Source organism: Trichosurus vulpecula, chromosome 3, assembly GCF_011100635.1.
Source record: "Trichosurus vulpecula isolate mTriVul1 chromosome 3, mTriVul1.pri, whole genome shotgun sequence".
Classification (NCBI taxonomy): domain Eukaryota; kingdom Metazoa; phylum Chordata; class Mammalia; order Diprotodontia; family Phalangeridae; genus Trichosurus; species Trichosurus vulpecula.
In genome coordinates, this window is record NC_050575.1 from 301,238,122 (window position 1) to 301,262,302 (window position 24,181).

The 24,181-nt window shown below is 41.8% G+C and overlaps 2 protein-coding genes across 5 annotated transcripts in view; one reads left to right on the plus strand and one right to left on the minus strand.

Moving 5' to 3' along the window:
- Positions 1 to 1,507: 1,507 nt before the first annotated feature.
- Positions 1,508 to 15,711, minus strand: SMIM19 (small integral membrane protein 19). 2 transcript variants are annotated; one of them, XM_036749311.1, is made up of 4 exons: positions 15,396 to 15,711; positions 7,802 to 7,939; positions 5,842 to 5,966; positions 1,508 to 2,855 (listed from the first exon to the last, which is right to left on the minus strand). In XM_036749311.1, the coding sequence occupies exons 2-4, from the start codon at positions 7,933 to 7,935 to the stop codon at positions 2,791 to 2,793; spliced, it is 324 nt and encodes a 107-aa protein (XP_036605206.1). In that variant the 5' UTR covers positions 7,936 to 7,939; positions 15,396 to 15,711; the 3' UTR covers positions 1,508 to 2,790. The 2 variants fall into 2 exon arrangements, with proteins under 2 accessions (XP_036605206.1, XP_036605207.1); XM_036749312.1 differs by lacking the exon at positions 15,396 to 15,711 and adding an exon at positions 14,447 to 15,181.
- Positions 13,460 to 24,181, plus strand: part of SLC20A2 (solute carrier family 20 member 2) — a 118,983-nt gene continuing 108,261 nt past the window's right edge. The window contains exon 1 of one of the 3 annotated variants that reach the window (XM_036749308.1): positions 13,460 to 13,475. The gene's annotated coding sequence lies outside the window, so the exon portion shown is untranslated. Of the gene's footprint in view, positions 13,476 to 16,408; positions 16,535 to 24,181 lie in introns of those variants that run through there. The other 2 variants (XM_036749306.1, XM_036749307.1) reach the window with 2 other exon arrangements.

Here is a 24,181-nt window from a genome sequence, read left to right on the forward strand (position 1 = left end):
CCCTGGGGGAAATTTTTTTAGTAGAGTGTTGGGGTCAGAAGTCAAGAGTGCAAGAGGTTGAAGGGGTTGAGGAATGAATTAATAGACATAATGATTGCAAACTACTCTTACTAGCAGTTTAACAAGTAATAGAAAGTTGGATCATAGCTTGAGGAAATGACAAGTCAATGGAAGGTTTCTGTGGTGGGGTTTTTAGGACACGGAAACCTAAGCAGGATTTTAGGCAGTGAAGGATATGAGAAGATGACACTGAAAATGGAGGGGAGAATGTGTGGTGCAGTTGGTGGTGAAACCTCCAGAAGGAGTTGGGTATCAGAAGTAGAGGGGTATCAAGTATCAGCCTGGCTAAGGAGAGCCACCCACTTGGCTGTTTGCCATATAAGACATTGCCCTGCCTCTGTGCCTTGGCATAGGCTGCCCTCCCTGCCTGGCATGATCTCCTTCCTCATCTGTTTCTTGGAGTCTCTAGCTCTCTTTAAGCTGAGGTACCACCTTCTGATCTACCATTACTAGCACTCTCTTCACCAAAATTATTTTGAACTTATTTGGCTGGGTACAGAAGCCTCCAGCAGAATAGAACATAATCTCTTTGAGGGCATAGACTTTCATTTTTGTCTTTGTATCTCTAGCACCAAGCACAGTGCTTTCCACCCAACCAGTACTGCTTGAGTAATTTAGCTGAAATCTCCTAAGACTCCCTATCACGGGAGGAGAGGATGGCTGAGAACAGAGAGGTTTCGAAGTACGGAAGGGAGAAGGTGAGCAAATTAGTAGCTTCAATCCTCAGTTGAGTAGAAGTCATCGGCTGAAAGGGTGCTGGTGAAGTCAAGGGCTTGAGGGGGATGTTTGGAACAGCCATTGTAGGCAGTATGATAAGAATCAGATTGATAAAAGGATAGCAAAACAAGGGTAAAGGCCTATACTCCATGAACTGGATGGTCTGAATTTGCAGCACACCCAGTAAGCAAATATTTGTGATTTCTTCCAGCAATCTTGAATTGGCTTGGGGACAAGAACAAAAAATGTAGATGGTGGGGGTGAACCCTATCTGTCAGCTCAACTCTACAAGCTTCTCCTCTAGTTGCCAAGGTTTGCTGGTCCCCAAAATAATCTACTGTTTTTTTTTTGTGACAACCCCCTTTCAGCGAAGGGAAGTGAGGCAATTAAGTCACCTTAAGTGGTTTGCCCAAGATTGATTGCTCTGCACCTCAGTGGTAAACCGGACTGGACCCTCGTTGCTCTGTTCTTGGAGCTAGAGGGCACTTCTCATAAGAACAAAGCCTTGTGGAAGAAGACTAGTCCCCTTGCACTGCATTCTCCACTTTCCTCTAACTAGATGTATTTGTTTACAAATTTTTAGCTGATCTTTAATACCTAGACTGGACTGGCACTGAAACTAACTTATGTGGCTGGAATGAACTGTTTCCTGTGGTGAGATACTTCAGAACTGACAAAAATTCCCTTTGAACAATGTAATTTAACTTTTAAAAAAGGAAATTAAGTTTTCTTGATTTTAACTGTTTTTAATCTTCAAAATTGTATTATGAATCAATTCTCACATTTGTAGAAGTGTTGACAAATAACAATACTTGCTTTGTCTTTGAAAATTAAGAATAGCTATGATTCAGATATTGAATCTTGGCTAAATAAATGGGCAGTTAAACTTCTGCAGTTTTACCACCTTCTAATCAACGATCCCCTATTTAAGTAATTGCATTGATATTAAATAAAACATGAAAAATGTGCATATCCCATAAATATCCTCCCGAACATCATAATATAGTGAAGCACATAATATACAAGATTTTTCCAAGAAGCTGATAGCCGAAAAGCATAAACAATACACAATGGTTGTAATGGGGCCAGCACCCAAACACAGAGGCCCAGGCAGGCACAGTTCACCCCAGTGACTCATCAGGATACCCACCCACTCTCCCTCTGGCTGTACCCTTTCCCCCTCAACTAGAGGGTTGGAGTAAAAAAAAATGGGGGAAGGGATAAGCCACAGCAATACAATCAAGGGAAAAAGCAACCACGAAAGGCTTTTAAAATTGGGAAAAGGTAAAATTATGAAACAAAAAAGACAGTCATTTGTAGAGGCTGGTGGGTCAAACTAACAAAGACGTCCTAGAAATGAGAGTGCAGAATACTTGACTAATAATATGACATATGAAGAATCCAAGAAGTTTTTCTAGCAACTCTCCTTCATTTTTTAAGCTATAAAAAAGTCTGAAATGTATGTAGACAAGGAAAGGTCCCTAGGATTCACCTGGTCCAATCCTCTCATTTATACTTTAGAAAACACAGGCCTGGAGAGGTTAAGTCACTTACCCAGGGACACATAGACACTAAGTGGCAGAACTGGGGTGTGGTCTTGGGTTGGTCGCTTCCAAATCCAGCTCTCTTTCTACTATACACATAGGGTCTCTTTCAGATTAGCTGCAGTTAACTGTCAGGAATCTGAAAATACATTTTTATCTTTGACTGACCAGTTCTTCCCTAAGACTGCAAAATAAACTACAACTATCCTCTTTTTAACAAAAGTTGTATCTAACCAAATGTATTCCTCCTGCCAAGCTGCCCCGTACTCAAAGCTACTGTACCATTTCCATTTATGCAATAAGGAAATAATCTATACAGGCAAAAATAATTAAAAACTGACATGGTTTTATACATAAATTCAAAGAAATTTATGCTCTTCAAGGCTTTTGCAAAAAAGAATTCTGAATTGACTTTGCTACCCAACTGTCAGCAAAATATAGCTGTGCTGTCAGCGAGCTAAGCATTCATTCATTCCAGGGAGAGTTGTACACTGTCATTCTGGTTTTGTGGCTGCTGATAGTCATATTTCCTTGCTGTTAAAAAAAATTAAGAAAGATAGACGCAGTTTAGTGACATTTATTGTTAAAATAATAAAAGCAACTGGTTATTCTGGTTAACATTATTAAAATTCTTTTCAACTAATGAGTGTCTCTACAAGGAATCAGTAATAGTTTTGAATTAAATTAGCACGCAATTCTACTTCCTAAGTGAAAGCTAATCTACTTTATATTTCTCTCATTTCCAGACACATATCTGCAAATACACAGTAGTTTGTTTTATACATATCAGGTTTATTTAGGATATTAACATACAATATACCAATTACTCACTTATAGGGTATTTTGGGAACACAAAGGGACTTCAATACATTATTTAGTTTGATCATCAGAACAGTACTATGGAGTAGATAGGTAGTATACTACTTTATCTCCATTTTACAGATGAGAAAATTGAGACTCATAGAAGCTAAATGCCCAAGATCACATTTTTAGTAAGAAACAGAACATACATATATATATATATATATATATGAACAAAGTTCTTTAAATTAAAAATTTAATGGTATAAGTTAAAAGTATTTCTCTTACCAAACGTATTTATGTGATAAATTTTCTTCTTTCTAAAATACTTCTACTTTGGGCTAATAATAATCTTTTGTCTATGCTGTCAGGAATTTGCCAGCACTTTAGATGACAAGTATGAAAATATATTAACCTTAGATTTTGTCTATGGCATAAAAAATATCATCGAGGACATGTGTGGCTAGAAAAAGGAGGCAGATTAGTCATAAGGGAAGACTAACAGATGGACAATTTTAGTGCTTCACTGATATCCAAAGAGGATGAAAAGAGTCAGCAGCTAGCTGAGTGTAGTGGATAGGGGGCTAGACTTAGAATCAAGAAGTCAAGCCAACAAGTCTTTATTACGTGTCCACTCCATGCCAGGCACCATACTAAGTGCTGGGGCTAGAAAGACAAAAACAAGCCCAGCCCTCAAGTAGCTCGCAATCCAACAAGGGAGACAACAAGCAAACAACTGTGTTCAAAGAAGATACAGTGTAAACGGAAGGTAAGTTCAGAGGGAAGGCACTAATGTTAAGGAAGACTGGAAATGCCTTCTTGCAAAAGGTGGGGTTTCAGCTGAAACTTGATGGAAGCCTGGAGGTGCTCCTGGCTCTGCTTCTGACTTTCCAGACTTTGCCATCTAGACCTGGAAATCTCTACTCTGCCAGTCCCTTTCTCCTACTGGTGAGTTTCTCTTGGGGCCTCCATTTTGGGGTAGGGCCCAAGCTGGTTAGTCTTCCCCTCAAGGCTCTGGTTCTTACTTCTCAGATTTTGATGCCATGCCCCATCCCCCTCATCTTCCCTTCCTTCACTCTCTGCTTTTCAGATCCTTGCTGCCTATAGTCTTCCGTCTTAGAATGTATGCTCCATGGGGGAAGGGAATCTTTCTTTTTGACTTTATTTGCATTCTCAGAGTTTAGCACAGTACTTGACACACAATAAATATTTATTAAATCTCCATGTTGCCTTGGAGATGAGGAGAGTGAGAATTCCAGGCCCGGGGGACAGCCAGTGATAAGGCATGGAGTAGGGAGATGGAATGCCTTGTGTGAATGTGTTAAACTTGTATCTGGTTCTGGTCTGCCTGAGTACCCTCACTCCCCCTCCTAATCAGTATGTAAATTTTATGGGTAGCTAGTAAAAGGGGCAATAGCAGGAAGTGAGATTACAAAGGGGAACCTAGATGTCATGTGCGAACCACCCTTAAGATCAAAGGAGCATAATTTGCAAACTGTATCATATATTAACCAAAATTCACATCCTAGTAATATGTGCCCAATCAGGAGAAACCATCTAGGCACTGTTGTCAAGGTTCTGCTCCTGTGATTCATAAATTCCAGATAAACTCCAGACCTCTCTACCTCTCGAGCATCAGAACATCAAAAAGGTGTTGATAACTTTGGGATAATGACTCTGAAGTTTTACTGATAACTTTGAGATGATTGGGATATGTTAATAAACTAACCCCAAGGTGGCACAGATAGGAGTCGGTGTTTCCTCAAAAAAACCTATAAAAATGGGACCTCAAACTCCTGCTCCCTGAGCCCTCTTCCATCTCCTAAGGGTCCTTGCTGCCAAGTGTTCCCAACCCCAATCCTCTGTTACAGGGCTGTCCAAAATGTGGCCCAGTGCGATTTATGCTGCCTGCCTACAAGCACAGAGATTTACATAAATGCTTTAGTAAACAAAGCCCAGCGACCGCAGAGCTCTAAATCCATGAACCAGAGAAAGCCCAAGAGTGCACAGTGCAGATCTCCTATGGAGAAATTACAGAAAGACGCAGGAACACAAAGAGCAAAGGCTGAGAAGGCATGAAAGGTTCACAGCCTGTCAGTGGAGGGAGTGTTACTAGTGACAGTAATGTCGGTAACAATAGCTACCATTTCCATAGCGCTCACTATGTACCAGGGGCTGTGCTAAGCGCTTTACAAATATTATTTCATTTGAGATTCACAACAGCCCTGGGGGGGGGGGTGTTATTATCCCCATTTTGCTGAGGAGGAAAGTAAGACAAATAGAAGTGAAGTGACTTGTCCAGGGTCTCATACCTAGTAAGTATTTGAGGCCAGATTTGAACCCAGGTCTTCCTGATTCTAGGCCTGGAACCCTATTGCACCATCTCACTGCTTCTAACACCAGTTAGATCATGGATCCATTAAAGTATCAGTATCTGTAATGGCCAGCCTTATTAAAAACAAAATTATACAGATTTATCTTGAGTTAATTTGGAACATTCTTTTTACCCCAAATCAGAGGAAATGAATTTGTACTATGCCACTTAAACATTAGAAATCGTTATTTTCCTCTCACCAAGTTATTGAGTGTACTTAGTTATTGTGTTCACTATTTAAAGATGTGAACTATCCAAGTCCTAATGCTAATTGATACAATCCAAATGGAAAACATACCTATGTAATTCTAGAGCTCTGGAACTGGACCCACTGTATATACTTACAAATAGAATACATTTCGAGTTGTTGCCTCAAACGGATTTTGCTCATCGTGTCATAGAAGTTGGGCTCCGTCAAAGTTTCTGACATAGGAGGCACACTGAATATTCTCATGATTTTCCTTTTATTCCTAAAACATACATTGAAAAGTAATTAGATGTGAAAGGGAGGGCAGAGCCAAGATGGCAGCTGGACAGCAGGGACTTGCTTAAGCTCTCCCCCAAATCCCTCCAAACACCTGTAAAAAATGGCTCTGAACAAATTCTAGAGCTGCTGAACCCACGAAATAGCAAAGGGAAGCAGGTCTCCAGCCCAGGAGAGCCTGGATAGTTGCTGGGAAGGGTCTATCGCACAGTGCTGGGAGTGGAATTCAGCCCAGTGTGGGCCACACCAGGACAAACCAGACCTGGAGTCTGCCGGCCATTAGGGCCTTAAGGCCATGAATCATTGAGCTGTGGCAGTTACCAGACTTCTCAACCCACAAACACCAAAGAGCAGGTTAGTGGGAAACTGCGTGATCCACTTTAGAGCGGTCTGGCCCCATCCCTGGGGGTGGCGGAGGTGGTGCAGCGGTGGCAGTGGCAGCAGCAGGAAGCTCCTGAGGCTGCTTCCTGAGTCCCTGGCTCACACGGTGGGAGGAATCTAGCAGCACATCAGAGCAGGAGTGCAAGGAGTGCTTTGTGGGCACAGAGGCAGTTTCTCTTGTTGTGCTCTGCTTGGATCTGGATTGTGGTCCTGGCTGGTGGTTCTTGGGGGAAGAGGAGCACTGCTGTGACAGAGCCCGCAGTGATGGTGGAGTACAAGTAGCTCTGAAAACAGCAGTGCTTGGACCCTAAAGCTTGGGACAAAGCACTCTCTACTCTACAAGCAGTCACACCCCAACAAAAAACTCAAGGGTCAAGTAGTTGGCTGGGAAAATGGCCAGGCAGCGAAAACGAACTCAGATTCAAACTCAAACTCTAGATTCCTTTCTTGGTGACAAAGAAGATCAAAACATACAGCCAGAAGAAGTCAACAAAGTCAAAGAGCCTACATCAAAACCCTCCAAGAAAAATCTGAATTGGTCTCAGGTCATGGAAGAGCTCAAAAAGGAGTTGGAAAAGCAAGTAAGAGAAGTAGAGGAAAAATTGGGAAGAGAAATGAGAGTGATGCAAGAAAACCATGGAAAACAAGTCAATGACTGGCTAAAGGAGACCCAAAAAAATACTGAAGAAAATAAAACCTTAAAAAAGAGACTAACTCCAATGGCAAAAGAGCTCCTAAAAGCCAATGAGGAGAAGAATGCCTTGAAAGGCAGAATTAGCCAAATGGAAAAGGAGGTCCAAAAGACCACTGAAGAAAATACTACCTTAAAAATTAGATTGGAGCAAGTGGAAGCTAGTGACTTTATGAGAAATCAAGATATTATAAAACAGAACCAAAGGAATAAAAAAATGGAAGACAATGTGAAATATCTCATTGGAAAAACCACTGACCTGGAAAATAGATCCAGGAGAGATAATTTAAAAATCATTGGACTACCTGAAAGCTATGATCAAAAAAAGGGCCTAGATATCATCTTTCAGGAAATTTTCAAGAACTGCCCTGATATATATATCAGAATATATGCCATCTTGGAATGGGGTGGGGAAGGTAGAAATGGGGAGAAAATTTGTAACTCAAAATCTTGTGGAAATCAATGCTGAAAACTAAAATATTAAAAATGATAAAACAACCCATATGGGGTGTACTGGCCAGAGTTTTAGTCTGGGAAGTCAGGGAAATGGTGAATGGAAAAATAGGCCAGTTAAGTCACATACTCTTTCCAGAAGCAACAGTAATATTGGTTTGATTATCAATCAATAGCATTATGGATTACTTTTTGAAATGAAGAGGTAGAAAGTGCCATGCACGACATAACTTTAACTATTTGAGGTACTATGATGTCCAATTTTCACATCTAACCTCATGTTTTCATAAACTTACCTTCTGGCATACATGAAAAGGCCAAAGCTAACAAGAATCACTATCAGGTACACATTGGTAGCCTCATTCCAGGCTTCATGAACAGTGTAATCGATAGAGCCATCATCTCCCATCACTCCATAACCTCCAGCCATGTTACTATAATAGAAAAAAGAAATCATATTTTCTTATGATTATGTTGCTAGGACTGGCCACTTAACTACACCCTATGATTAATTTTTATTATCCTTGACTTTCAAAGACTTGTTCTAGGGGTGATGGTTCAGGCTTCTCTGAGCAGCACAGTGGCTAAAGGAAATTGGTTGGGATGGCCAGTGTGCGCACTTTCCAAATCTTAATCTGACCAACAATGAATAAAAAGGCAGCAGGGCACTTTAAAAGAGCGGACCAATAGGGTTCTGGTTATGATGCCAATGCTGCAAAAATGATACCAGCCTTGAAAAGTTGGTAGTCCTAATACTATTTTCTAGCTACTGATGGGGTTAGAGCTCTCTCCTCCACATGCTTCGTTACATTGATAGAAAAATTTTGTTATTTATCTGATCTATTTATATTCTCTATGTCCTCTAAGGTTCTGTTCTGATGATCATTATGGCACGGAGGTCACCCTGGAGTCTCAAAGGCCACCAAGTTTTTCTAAATTGGAAAGATCTGAACTGGAGCAAAGGCCCAGAGAAGGATCATATGTTTGTTGCCAGGGGACTAGGTTGGCTTCAGAATGAAGAATTTTTAGTTCCAGAAACTTACTAAGACATAGAGAGCTTCTGATATGCCTCAGTAGGAGTGCTCACAATGAGGAAATCATTGTATCCTTGAAGCTATTTACATCACTTCCCTGCTCAAAACCCTTCAGGGCCTCACTAGTGTCTACTGGATAGAAGCTCCTTAGTATGGCATTTGAGTTCCTCTACAGTCTGGCTCCAGGCTACCTTTCAAGCCTTATTTCACTATATGTCACTGCCTAAATTCTACATTAGAGCCAAACTAGACTATGGGGAATTTCCTGATCTTACCCTACCCTTTTACACCTTTGTGCATTCGCACAGGCCACCTGCCATGCCTGGAAGGCACTTCCTCCTCATCTCCATCTATAAATATCCCTCCTTTCTTTCCAGGTTCAGTGTAGATGCCTTGTTCTTTCCTTAAACTTTTCCTCAGTGAGCTTTAGGTGACCAGAAAAGTGACATGGGCTTCAGGGTCTCTGGGATCCCTTCTACATCTAGATTTCTTATGCTGTGATCTCCCCTTTCTGAGAATTCTCAATTCATTATCTAACCCCCTCTATTACCCTTACAACATTTTGCCTTTTATCATACTTGTTTACCCCCCTAAGTTATCTAAAGTTAGAGCCTCTTGCTTTTCATCTTTCAACCTCTAACGCTTAGGACAAGGTATGCATACGTGGTAGGTCTTAATAAATAAATGCCTAAATAATGTTGAATTCCAGCTTGTCTTCGACTCAAAGGAAGTATCTTCTCCATGTGACGCCACTAAAAGTACAATTAACAAGCTCTTGTCCAAAGCAAATGAAAAATTAAGGCAACAGTTTTATTTTTAAGTAATTAATTAAATCCTTGCCTAAAGAAGAATACTGTTGAATAGTTTAAAATAGAAATTTTTCCATAGAATATTCTAATATCTAATGGAAGTCCATCTAGTTATTATGAACATCAACAGAAAAAAGGTTCAACTTGAATAGGTGATGACTGTTACTACAGATGAGTCATTCATTTCCTGACACTGAGAGTATCTAGAATGTCTAAGAAGTCCTTTCTGCAATTTTCTCTATATTGCCTATAGCAATGGAAGTACTGCACAGATCATTATTCCACTATATGAGTACTGTAACCCTTCTTCCAAGTTTTAAAAATGGTCCATTTACGTAATAATCAATATGGTTTTTGAGTTAAAAAGTATTCACTGAATGCTAGGTGGGCTCCCTTTCCTGAAAACGTGTACCGTGTGTGGATGAAATTTCTCAAAGCCTATTCTTAACCATAAAGCATTTAATAATAGTTGATGCTCACATAGCACTTTAGGGCTTGTAAAGCTCTTCTCACACATTCTCCTTTCATTTTCGTAGCCTATGAGAGCAGTCCTATAACTAGGATTATTTCTCTTTTACAGATGAGAAAACTGAGGCTCAGCTATATCAAAACACTTGCCTGTCATCACATGACTACTAAGTGGCAGAGGCTGGAGGCAGAGGAAGCTTGGCTTCTCTAGCCTCCAAAATTCTTCAAGCCTGGCACTTGTACCACTAAATCACACTGCCTCTCATTCAGAACCTTAGCCAATGTTTTTGGATGTCCTGGACTCGCTTAATTCAGTGGGTACTATGAAAAGTCAAGTTTAACTTGGTTAAAATTAGAGTGTTGGGTGTGCAAGCACTTACTTTAAAATCAATTTGCATTTTGATGTGAATGAAAGTATGTCCTCTGGACATCAGCCAGGAGGAAATAAAGCACTAGGCCAGCCCAGCAGTCAGGAAGACAGGTTCAGATCTGGTCTAGTGGTGTGACTCTGGGCGAGTCACTTAACCTTTGTTTATCTGTTTCCTCATCAGTAAAATGGGGATAATAATAGCCCTTACCTCCCAGGGCTGTTGTGAGGATCAAGTGAGATAATGATGGTGACGCGCTTAGGGCAGTGCCTGGTACACAGTAAGCACTATGTAAATGTAAATTAATATTATTATTATTAAATAGAAATATGTAGACATTACAGATGCTATATGAACATGCAATGTTATGTAATAGTGTACTGAACTACTTCATCTTCAAAAGTCTGGCTGTAGATTTTCTTCTGAATAGAAGCAAAACGGGTTTCTTCTTTAAAAAAATTTGTTTTAAGTGGGAAGGAAGCAATAGTGTCTTAGTTGTTTAGGATTTGGCTGATATATTGTTATGGCCCTGTTTAAATTCCTATCCATTCAATTTAACCTGCTATATGCAAGGCGAAGCTTATATTCTCATATTATTCACACTGATAGTAAATACAAGATAGTCTGAGGAGGAAGAAAGCACTAAAACTAGGAGAATGAAGAAAGATTTTACTTAGGAGATGGCACCTAACCTGAGCCTTGGAGGAAGAGGATTCTGAGAGGAGACAGGATAAGTGAGTGCATTCCAGGCATGGGTGTTGACATGACAGCCTGTGCTAAGTCATGAAGGCAGGAAAAGGCATGTCCAGTTCGAGGAACTGTACTCCAGCTGGGTGAGAATAGAAATGATGAGAAACAAGGCTGGAAAAATAGGTTAGGCTGGACCCAGACCTCAAAGAACCTCAAGTATGAGGCTGACGAGTTTCTACTTTAGGAGCCACTAAAAGGCTTTTGAACAAAGGAGTGAAATGACCAGACCTCTGCCTTAGGAAGATGATGTTGACAGCTGTGTTCAGATTGGAGAGGGGAGACCAGAGGCATGGAGACCAATTCAGAGCCTATACAACATAGTACAGGCAAGAGGTGATGAAAGCCTGAACTTGGGTGGAGATTTTATGATTAAAAAGATGGAGACAAAAAAAAAAGATGGAGACAGAGATGTGGAGGCATAATCAATAAGACTTGGTAACTGGTTAGATACTGCAGGTGAAAGAGTCAAGGAGGAATACAATTAGAAGAATAGAAACAGAAATCCTGAAGCTTAATCCTGGGCTTAAGAGGGAAGATAATGAGTCATATCTTTAACATGCGCTTGTTGAGATGTACATGGGATGTCTAGCAAGCATTTTGAGACGAGGAAGTAGAATTCAAGACAGAGATTAGGGTAGACCTAGAGATCTGGGAGTCATCTACCTAGAGAAGATAACTGAATTTAAAAGTACTTAAGATAGAGGCAGCTAGGTGGCACAGTGAGTAGAGCCCTGGCCCTGGAGTCAGGAGGACCTGAGTTCAAATCCGGCCTCAGACACTTGACAGATGTACTAGCTGTGTGACCTTGGGCAAGTCACTTAACCCCAACTGCCCTGCCAAAAAAAAGAAACCCCCCCCCCAAAAAAGTACTTAAGACAACAAAAGCCAAGGATGTAGAGAGGAGAGCCTAGGACAAAGCCTCAGAAGACACCCATGTGGGGGAGGGAGTTGACAGTCTTGAAAAGAAGCCTAACCTAACAATTAGTCAGATAGACTGCAGGAGAGTACTGTTACAGAAGTCAAGGGTAAAGAGCATATGTAAGAGGGGGTCACAGATGAAAACGGAGAAAAGGCCTTATTACAATCACCTGCTAGTGCGTCTGCCTGCCTCAATCAATTCCTTCCCCACTTGACTCCATTCTCCACCCAGGTGTCACACAGAACCTCCTAAAGCACAAGCCTGACCATGTCTGCCCTGTATTCAATAAACTCCAGTGGTTATCACCTTCAGGACTAAATATAAAGTGTTTTCTTTGGCTTTAAAATCCCTTCAAAACCTGACCCCTTTCCACCTTTCCAGCCTTCTTACACCTTACTCCCTTCCACATACCTTTTAATCCATTAACACTGACTTCTTTGCTGTGAAACAACATGCCATCTCCCAATTTTCAGTGCCTTTTCACTGGCTGACCCCAGGCCTGGGATTCCTTTCCTTCTCATCTCCACTTCATGGCTTCCTTCAAGTCCCAGCTAAAATCCTACCTTTTACAAGAAGCTGTTCCCAATCCCTCTTAATGCTACTGCCTTCCTCATAGGATTTTATGCAATTGATCTTGTCTATATCTTCACCTCCACCCCCACCCTCACTCCCCTTCCCCACTAGACTGAGCTCCTTGGGAGCAGAGAAGGCCTTATGCCTTCCTTTGTATTCACAGCACATAATAAGTGCTAAAATGTCAACTGATTGATTTACAAAACTGATCCTTTATCGGTAGGACATGTTCTAAATCAACTTTCTAGTACAGTTATGATGAAAGGTTTGCACCGAGTTTTAGACTACAAAGACTGCCTCCTAAATTATAATGGGGTCTGTGGTCTATCACTGAAGGACTGACCTCGGGCAAGTCACACCCTCACAATCTGGTCCTGTTTCCTTATCTATAATATTAAGAGATTGGACTAGAGATTTCAAAGGTCTCTTCCAGTAGTGCTTCATAAAGCACTTTTCTCACACCATCCCTGTGACAAGTATTTTGAACTCCATTTGAGAAATGAGTTAACAGGATCAGAAAAGTTACTCATTCCCAGTCAAAGAACTAGAAAGTGGCAGGGCGAGACTTAAGTCCTCTGATTCCCAGTCCAGCATTTTTTCTACTCCATTAACCTGGCCCTCCAACACATTCTTGAATAGTCCCCATTGTGATCAATGATATGCATTGTTAATGAGATGACTAACTGCCAGGAGTATGGGCTTGTGACCATGGTACAGAATAATACATGACCAACATGGGGATAGATCCCGACCTCAACCAGAGGAACCAGATGTATACACAAGCAACCGTTGTGTGGTTATAGCATGCCACCAAAGCCTTCGACTCTAGTTATGGAGCAAAATGTCCAAGGGCATTTGTTCCTGAGGCACCCACCAAGCCAGTTAATGTTTCAATGAGATTCCTGATAGACTAGTCATGATTAGAATGTCTCTTGGGACTCTCCACAATGCCAAATGACCTTTGTCACAAACTGTGTTTGTGAAGGACTGCAGTTATTTCAAAAAGGAAGTGAGATGCAGAGAAGCTAAGTGGATCTGACAAACTCCAGGTAAAAATCGGATCAGATCAGGATAAAATGGCATAATACGACGTAGTCAAAACAACCTTTGTCAGGAATTTCAGGGTTTGGACAAGCACATAAGTTGACTTGGGAATCAAATGGCTGTGTGACCTTGGGCACAAGCCTTGACCTTGGTACCTTGATTACAGGTCCCAGAAATATAAGAAATTTTTGGGCAAAGGTTTCACATTTCTTGATGTACAGAATGTTAAGCTTATGAGAAGGCACTAGAAAGAACTAATGTGTAATCTTGATTCTTATGTACTAAGGAAATTTTTCAACGACCTTGCTTCTTGCTGTCCCAAGACCTCAAACATAGGTCTAAGGGATTGTAATGTCAAATCCAAATTTGTAAGACCTCTGAGTTCGTACAAAAAGCCAAGAAAAACAGGCTGGGCTGAAAGGTATATTTTAGCAGGGAAAGGTGAAGAAAATGTCTAAATTAAGGTGTCTCTCAATGCAAGATCAGGCAGGGAATTCCCATCAGCAATATCGCCCAGGCTCTTAAAAATAAATAAGTGAAATCAATTTGGAGTTATATGACTTGCTACTTTAAAAAAAATTCCTCTAAAATCAAATAAATCAGAAAATCTTTTATTGGGATATTAGAAGTGAAAGGGATCTTGGAGTTCATCTAGTCCGACTCTCTCATTTAGCAGAATAAGGAAAGTGAGGCTCTAATGGCCCAGTTTGCATTGGAAATGCTAGTGGTCAATCATTTTTTCCCAACATTTTCTCTAAAATTTAAATGGTATGATCAATGAAGGAGCATAGTAGTATATAAGAGAGCTGGCTTTGTAGCCAGGAAACACCTGCGCTCCAGCCTCATCCCTGACACAAACTGGGCAAGACTTGCCCAAGTAATTCTGGGTGAATGACTTAACCTCTCAATACTCTAGGTAGCTATCTAAAAGTATAAGTGGCAAAGAAGGTGCCAATAAGAAAGGGTATTTCCTTACCTGGGAATACATTGTAACCCTGAAATCACTATCGCTATTCCTATCACCAAAGAAATCTGGAAAACACTGCTTCCTGTGATTCCTTGAGAATTTTAGGAATAAGGTAAACTGGGAAAACTGCCCTCATCACCCAACGAGTTCAGTGGGACGTGAGAAGACAAAGAGAAGGGCTAAGGGAAACTGTTAAGAGAAGGAAATGAAGACAAGGGGAGAGTCTGGGAGTGGGGACAGGGAAAAGGAGGAGGATCAGAGGAAGAGAAAGGACCATGGAGATCTAAAAGGAACCTTAGAGGTCATCCAACCTCTTCTTTTACAGACCAAGAATTGGGAAGCCCGAAGGCACAAAATTACTTGCCTAAGAGGGCAAAGAAATGGGGGTGGGGGGAGGGAAGGATTACTTGGTTAGTAAACATTCCAAGCTGAATTTGAACTCAGATTTTCCTGACTCCAGGTCTATTCTATCCACTGGATCCCGTATCCATAGTGCCAACTTATTTTAAGAGGTGAGGAACGTGGGCCCAAAGTCACACATAAGGGGGACAGGAAGTCTGGTTTTGAGCTCGGGTTCTCCCTCCCCTTCCCTGGCGAGAAGGGAGGGAAGAAAAGGAAGAGAATGGAGTGGGGGAGGGGAGAGAGGAGAAAAAGGGGATAAGGGAGCAGAAGCACTGGGACAAAGGGAATGGAACAGAAAGCAGGAGAACGAGTGGGTAAAGGGGGAGACGGAGAAAAGGAAGGAATGGGGGAAAGGGGAGGAAGCCGGGATAGAGGAGCCAAAGGGAAAGCGAGGGATCAAGGATAAAGGGGGGAGGGGAGGCAAGGGGGAGGCGGGGCGAGCCAGCGTCGGGGGCGGGGCCTGTGGCCGGTGACGCGACCTTCGCGCGAGGGGGGAGGAGGGGAGAAGAGGACGGGGCGGGGAGGGGGGCGAGGAAGGGGAACGGCTCCAACTCACGCTCGGGAGGCGGCCCCGGGGCCAGCGCCTCGGCCCGCTCGCAGCCTCTCTCCCCCTAGCTGGGGACCCGGCGCACAGGAATTGCTTAGAGCCGGAGGCCCCGGCCGACCCCTGCCGTCGTCATTTCCTGCCGGCCTGTCTGTTTCCGGAGAGGAGGAGAAGCCTGATATAGATTCATATCACCTATATCTGCTTATAGCCTATATGTTAGTTTTTTTTCCTTGTTTTCTGTTTTTGTTTTCTCCTTTTCCTCCCAATTTTTGACCGGGACAGCAGCTGCGGCCCCGGCGCCGCCTCCGGGCGCGTGAGTGGACCCGGGTTCCCCTCCCCCTTCGGACGCGTCACTGCCCCGCCCCCTCTCGAGACCCCCTCCCCTTTTCTCCCCCCTCCCGGACCCGAGCTGAGGGGGTCCTCGTTTATGGTCTCGCAGAAAGTGCGCATGTCCGTCAGAGACCACCGCCCCCCTCCCTTTACCCCTCCCCCGGAGCCGCGGGCTCTCGGAGGGGGGAAGGTGGGGACCCCCTTCTCGAGACCGGGCGGAGCCCTTCGGCCCGCCTTAGGGGGTGTCCCCCTCCGCGGGTAGGTGGAGCCGCGACCCCGCCCTCTGGCCGGCGGTTTCTTCCCCCCCTCTTCGCCGCGCCCCTTCTCCCCATTCGAGGGTCCTGCCAGCCCGTTCTCCCCCTCACGCGCTGTTTCGCCTGAGAGCAGAAGGGGTGGGGTGGGGTGGGGGGCGATTTCAAGCCCCGCCCCCGCTCAAATGGAGGGCGAGAGGCGGAGGGTGGGGCCTTCCCCGGGAGGCGAGGCGGAGGGCGGAGCCTACGAGCGCTCCCCTCTTCCCTCCTTTCCCCCTCCCCTTCCTTGGGAGGCGAGGCGAGGGGCGGAGCCTTCCAGCGCCCTCCCCTTCCCTGTGCCCTCCTCCCCCCTCCCCGGGAGGTGGTGGGGAGGAGGGGGGGAGCGAGTGGCGCCCAGGGTGTGGGCGGAGGATCCAAGGCCAGGCGCGGTCTCGGTCCGGCTCCCCTGGTAGACCGGACCACGTGCGCAGTGGGCTCGCCGGCGCTAGGCAGGAAAGGTTGACTGCTGGTGCGGCCCCAGCCCTGCCCTCGAGGGTGAGCTCTGGAGCCCCTGGTGCGAGTGGAAAGGTTAGGGTTGGGAAAAGAGGTGGAAGGTTTGAGGGTGTTCCACGCGTGGGTGGGAGAAGGAGCGTGGTCCGTCGGACTATCACGATTAAGCAGTGAAAATGCTAACTTTCTTCAGTGGGGGAGGGCGGGCAGGGGGAGGACGAACAAAAGTCGTGGTTATCTTGTAATGTTGAGGGGGCACTACTGCTTTCCAAACAAATGGCTTTCATTTTCTTGCCCCCAGTTTCCAGTCCTGCTTCTTCCCTACGAATCTTTGGGATGGAGAATAGGAAATGGTCTAGGATCAGGCTGTGGTCCGCCGGCTGTAGTGATCGGCAGTTGAAGTCAGTGTTGTTACAAAAGTTTTATAGTTTGATAAAGTGATTTTTTTGGGTGGCTTATGGCTCTCAGTTTAAGGGCAGGTGATAGAGTTTCATAGGTTTTCACCAATAATATTGAAGTATTAAAGATTTAAATGGTTGAGGCAGCATTGCCGATAACCACCGACCCAAAGTGGCTAATAGCTTGCTTTGAGCAAATATGGTAGTAAATTACTGCATTAGTAGAATGCTGGTGATGTTGAGTTCACTGCTGGAAGGAGTAATAGACAAATTCGTGATAGATGAGTAGCTAGAGGAGCTGATTTTTGAAACTGTGCAATGGCAAGTTTCCTCTACTTATTTGGTGGGCCAGTAAGTTAAACAATAATAAAAAGAAATTATATTGTAGGACTTTGTGTAATAGCACATGAGGTACAGTTCTAATGATTTCATAATAAATTAGACTTGGTTATAAATAATTATGATATGTATAGATACAGTCAGAGCAAAGCTTGGGGAATCAGGAAGTTCTTAATGATAACTCCTGACTGTAATCTTTCATACATATGCTAAATACTTGGGAATGCTAATTTTTCAGGGTTCATTAGACAAATCAACATTTTATATTTGAGGCCTGTTATTAGAATCTCATGTAAATAGGAACCGTTCAACCACATCTCAACTATCCTCACAATTCTGTGGCTTAATTGCATTAAGTCGGTTACCCCATGAGCAATGTGTGATTGTATAATGGAAAAAGTTAGGCCAGATGGCATGGTAGCCTCTGCCTAAATCTTGCTTTTTTTTTTTTTTCTGGACCACAAAATTCACTTCTCAATTAAATGCAATTAACTGGCATAAAGAATACTTATCTTAACACAAAGCCCAGGAAATGGAAAACATGAAAGTATGTTGATAGTATTTACATCCTGTCTTAAGTACCTATGGGTTGTTAGGCATATTCACTGATGTTGATATAATTATAGACACATTGTAGATGTTTATTTTCCTTTAAGCATCTTACTGTATATTCTGCTTCATTACTATACATTAAGTCCTCATTTGTTTTAATTTTGTTTACTATCCCTTTAAAAAATCAACTGGGTAACTGAAGTTAAATGACTCATCTAGGGACAGTTGATTCAGATTACTTTTGATTTGATACTCATGGCTTCTGAGAGTGGTATGGTTTGGAGTTTCTGTCTTATGAGGATGGAAGATGAGTGATGAAATAAGCTCCAGTAGAGAATGAGAGGGAATGGAAAGTCTGATTGTCTTGAACTGCTTTCATGCATTTTCTCCTGGGTGCTATCCTGAACCTTCTCTTCTCCCGTTACGTTTTCTCCTTTGGTGAACTCATCTGGTCCCATGGAGTCAACTGTCATTTCTGGGCGGATGACTCCCATATCTACATATCCAGCCCTCATATCTCTGCTGAATTCCAGTCCCACCTATCCAATTGCCTTCTGGATATCTCCATTTGGATGACCCATAGACATCTAAAATAGAACTCATCATCTTTTCCCCAAACCCATTCCTCCTCCTCACTTCCCTGTCTGTGTTGATGGCACCATGACTTCTGGTCAAATAGCTTCATAACCTCCAAGTCATCACTACAGTCTCAGTTTTCCGTCACCAGCCATATCCAAAACAGTTGCCAAGTTTAGACATTTCTACCTCATCAACATATTACTTCCCCTCTTGAAATCTGTGTGGAGCCAAATTGCCCTGCTTGCTATTCCTGGTACACAGCACCTGCCCTTTGTCACCTCCACCTCTGAACCCCTATCTCCCTGCAAGGCTTATCCTGCACCTTAACTCAACTGCCATCTCCATCAAGACACTCCCTGAGTCCCTCAGTTGATAGTGCCTGCTCACTCCAAATCACTTTGTTTTGTTTTTTTAGGACATATCCTATATTTTCTACGAACACGTTTTATCTCCTCTTCTCCCCGCCCCCCTCCCCCATAAGATTCTTAAGGGCAGGGAGTGATATACTTTTGCATTTTGTAACTACAGGGCCTATCATAGTACCTAGCACATAATAGCTAATTAGTATTTATATGCTATGCTTTACATATGTGATCTTACTTGATCTCAGAACAATCCAGTGAAATAGATGTTGTTATTATCACCATTTTATAGGTGTGTAAACTGAGACTGAGAGTTTAAGTGACTTTCCTGGGAGTTACACAGCTAGTAAGTGGCTGAGGCAGGATTTGAACCCAGAGCTTTCTGACTCCAATTCTAGCATTCTATCCACTAGACCGAATACATCCCTATTGATTGATAAAAGAAAGGTCTTGTATTTGATGAAAAGCGATCTGTCTTATATTTCACTTGTAGATAGATGTGTGGAAGGGGAAAAGATTTAGATGATGTTTTGCTATGGCAGTTTGTATAGCTAAGTTATATTTGCAAGAAGCTACCTTTGCCTAAATAGCCTATTGCACGGAAGGTGGGGAGAGGATGGGTTGGGACGGGATGGAGGAGACAAGAGACAATTGTTAAAATTGAAAAAAAGAAACAAATGCACATTTATTATTTGAAAGTTAATCCTATCCCGTGAGACTGTTCCCTGACACCATTTGCATTTCAAAGCCTTTTCTTAACTGTTGGGTGTAAATGAGTAAAGGAGCCGTTCTTACATGCGGGGCCAAATCCAAGAAGACCACGTCCCTGTTCTTTCCCCCTCCATTTTACAATTGATAACCCTGTATTTTATTTGTATAGGCTTCTACATCTCCTCAGCTTCACATAGTGCACTTGCCCACAAATATGTAGATATTCCTCTAACGAAGCCTTTTAAGCCAGGAAATGTTTAACTTGTTATGTATTACCTCGAAATCCAGTCTTGCTGAATTTTTGTCTCCTCAGTCTGTCACTTCTGGAACCTATGTCTGTCCATTGTCGCCGAGGCCAAGTCACTGTGACCCTGATAATCAGTCCCATTCGCCGAGGCAGTACAGGCTTGGCTTAGGAACCCTTTTACTCATTCCTTAATTACAAGCTTTTGTTGTTGCCCTTTACCCCACTCTTTACCTGCGTGGGTTTCCGTTTCAGCCTAATCCTTGACGGCCAAGTCAAGGTTTCACCTCGCCTACAAAATCTCCATATCATTCTTCCTTCTCTAACCGCGCTCACTGTCAGTTCTACTAATTTGGTCATATTTTTAAAACTTTTTTTCATCTTGAAGTGAAATTGTAAACTCCTAGAGGGCAGCAGGAGTATCTTGTGCAGTACTGCTTTTGTCTTCCCCCATCATTTCCTGGGATGGTATTAAACTGTGTTACAGGCTTATGATTGTCAGGTGCCAAAGCGGGATGGCTAAGAATTACAAGATATGGTTGGAGCCTGAGGAGACAAACTTTCACATGAAATTACAGGGCTAGGTTCAAATATGACCATAGTGGGGACCAGAATGTGACTCTCCTGGCAGAGTGTGGAAAGATCAAAGGACTGGAACCAGTCTGTTCTATAGAATAGTACAACAATCTTGGACTACCTTGATGCTGTACGATTCTGGATATTCCAAGTGGAAGAGAGTTATGATGAAAGCACAGTAGAGGAAGAATATACTTTGAGATGCCTGAAGTCAAGAGGGGAAATGTTTTTTTGAGATGCTCAGAGACAAAACAGTCTAAATAGAACCGGATGGGGATTACAACTCCCAGCAGACAGCATGGGGCAGAGATTTTTATTTTTGCTTTAAGCCATATGATTTTTCCTCATGGGAACACAGCTCCCGTTTTTCAGGTTGTGTGGGAAAGTAGGCTTCTATATATAGAAGTGTGTTTTGCAGACATTTTTCTAGGAATTTATCTAGGCAGTACATGAACATTGAACAGCTGATACTCAGATCCTCCAGATCCATGTCTTAGGGAGTCTCTCTGATTATGCTACTACAGGTAAATTTCTTACGGTGGCATAAATATTGGCATCAATAATCCGTTGCTTGAGTGAAATAATACAGAATGATAGTTGGTATCATAACGGCTTTCCTTCCTTTCGAGAAGCCTTTAGTGGTAGTAATTTTCCAGACTACTGTCATCCCTTCAGGGTTTCTTGTGTTTCGTTACCTGCTTTCTTTGCCTTTGCAAGGAATGACGTCCAATTTTCAGCTTGTGCTGTGCAAGATAGACTACTTGAAGTTTGGGTCAAAGTGGCTTCTATAGGATGTTTCTGTGGTGGGGAGGGGAAAAAAGCAATATGTAAAAACACACCTTAGTTTTTGTCCCAAACCAGTAATAAAGTAGTTTTGAAGCATTTGGAGATGAAGATGAGGGCTTGCAAACAAAATACGGCAAAATCTGTGAAGGGCACCTGGTGCTCTCTGGAAACCCAACAAGTCCCTTTTGTTGGGAAGTGACTAGATGCTATTTTGGGCATCAGGCCATCCATAGAGCTGTTGAATTTGAATGACACCACAGATATGGCAGTTTAATACACCACCACAACAGCTGTCCAGAAATTGGAGAAGGAAGTGTTTATCCTGGAATGAAGCATCGGCAGCAAACCTGGTTCCTGGTTAGCAATCAGGGAAGGACACGTTACTTACAGGTATAGTATTTGGTATCATAGATCAGCTACATTTAGTTAAAAGCTATTGTTTGTCTTCTAGGCTAGGGCTTTAGAGAAGAAGTGATAGATGCCATCTTAATAGTGTATTTGCACACATTTTGTCATTCTCTGTCACTGAGACAATTAGGATCATGGATTTAGAGGAGAAAGGGACTTCAGAGGCCATTCGATCCAATCCTGTCATTTTACAGGTGAGGAAAGTTAGGGCCTGGAGATATTAGGTGACTTGACCAAGGTCACATAGGTAGCATTAGAGACAGTTATGAATGCTATTAAAAACTGTGTATTCCATCTGAGTACATGCCTTGTGAACTTGGAAAAATAGAGATTCTTTCAAATCATTGTATTGCTACCTAATTAGTATGTTAGATTTAGTCATAATTCTAGGCAGTTCCCTTGGGTGTGGACTGTGAAGGAAGGAAAAACTGATAAATTGACCTGTTTATTGTAAACTCCCCTACAAAGAAAGCTCCTTTCTCACTTCATAGATCACAAAATCTTAGAATTCAAAGGGACATATGTGATTATTTAGTACATGTAGAGAAGCAGGCATAAAGGGATTTACTGTTTTGCCCAAGGTTACACAGGCTATGGTGATAGGACATAGAATTATAGATCAGCAGGAGATCTTAGAGATCATTTAGTTCAACTCTTTCCTTTTGTAGAAAACAGGTTCAATTAAATATACCAGCACATAATTTATTTATTTTTAGACTTTTTCAGCATGTTCACAAATTGTCCACGTAAATGCAGAAAACTAATGTTTCCTGAGGGCTATCTGCCATGCCAGAAAAAAAGTACTAAAGTAAAATTTTGCAGGAAAACACAACTAACATTTTAAAGTATTTTAGGTGAATTCTTCTTTCATTATAAACTCTGTATATAAATAAACTCTTAATGTTCTCTTTACTGATTTTCTGCTTAGTTTAAAAACATAGTATAATTTAATGGACTAGAAAACTAAAAATTTTAACTCCCAATATTTCAATCTCAGCTGTAACAGTAGGACTGTTTTAAGAATTTGTACTGCCTACTATTTTGATATTTCCCAAAATTTGGTTGATTTTAAGAGAGTATGTTTGTTTTTTTCCAGGTATTTCGAAGGGCAGCTAAATTCAGCATCAGTGTAATCTTCGAATATGAAGGATTGTATGTATACTAGATTCAGTATGTTCTCAGTAGCCATGGATTACCAGGATCGCTGTTCTTCAAGAAGTTCCTGCCTTCAAAATCCAGTAGAACACCTAAGGACCCATCACCACTGTTCAGAAGTGAATTGAGATGTGTCAGATATACTTGAACAAGGTCACAGAATGTGTGGTGAATATGTTAAGATGTTCGTGGAAGAAAGGAAAAAGAAATAACAGTGGGAAAAGGGGAATCATCTTGAGGAGTGTCCAGTGCCAATAGTATTGCTGAGATGCAATGAAAAACATTTCAGAAAATTCAGATGCCTGTGTAACGTGGGTGACACAACAGCTTGCAGAGGTGTTATGCTTACCATCTACTTTGGTGTCCACTTCCAAATTTTCTCCTTCCTGTGTCATCACATAGATTCTGTTTGTAATCAAGATGCTATTCACTATGAATAGAGATACCAAAATAGAAATGTAGGTGAAGAAATGCCACCAATTCATTGGAGTGACGGCAACCAAAAATTTATGTCTAATTGAACAGTATAGATAAATAGGTACTGCATGGTGGTTTGAGTCTTCTTATCGATATCAGTTTTAAATTGTAGCTTCTTAGTCCAGTCTTTTTAGCCAGGAGACCCACTTCTTTCTTGAATAAATCGAATACAGTTCAATCTGTGATTGAGTCGAAGATTTGATTTACATAATCTTTTTGACTTTAAAAAGGACCTCGTTTTAATTTTCATTTATTGTGGTCATCGTACCTTGGAATATCTTCCAAAATGCAGCTGACATCTGTATAGTGTCTTACATAGACTTCATTGGGAAAGAACTAGAGAGCTCTCATTCTTTAATAGTGTACTTCTCTGCAATTTCTACTTTTCCTTTTTCTTTGGATTAGGAAAAATAAGAACCACAAGGTAGGCCTTTTATAAAAATGCTGAAACAGGATTGGTATGGTGGACAAGGTACCTGTTCTCACTTTGAGCATGGTGAAAATATAAAATTAAATTGCTCTCCTTTTATTTTAACCTTTATATTTCAATGAAAAAGTTAGTATCAGTTGAATTTATTTCATTGTTTTGAAATAATAAAGATGATGTAGAAGACTTATTTAACCAATTTTAAGTTATTTCAATTAAATTCAGTAAGCATTTACTATGTGCCAGGCATTGTGCTAGAAATGTGAAAAGAAACGAAAGAATGAGAAGAACCAATTCTTAAGAGATTTGGTGGAAAAGAAGTATTCTAAGAGCAAAATAATAACAATTCTGTCTTGTGTTTTAGCATTATCTCTGTTTTTAGACAGCCTTTTGATATGTATTTAATACTTAAGACTTCAGACTATTTTTAAAAATATACTGTTTCCCTTATTTTGATAGAATTGGTATGTCATATGCTTAATCCTTATCTATATTATGTTGTAATTGTTCATGATTATCCTGAAAATTCCATTAACATTAACTAACAATAGATGGTTCATATGTGGGAAAGCTACGAGCAGCTTGTATGTGTTCATACTTTTTCAGTACTTTGACTAGATGTAATGGAAAGACAATGGTTATGAACTTCTAGTGCTTTGGGTTGGCTAATGATTTGTGGTATCTGGTTTTCTTAGATCCATGTATTATTGG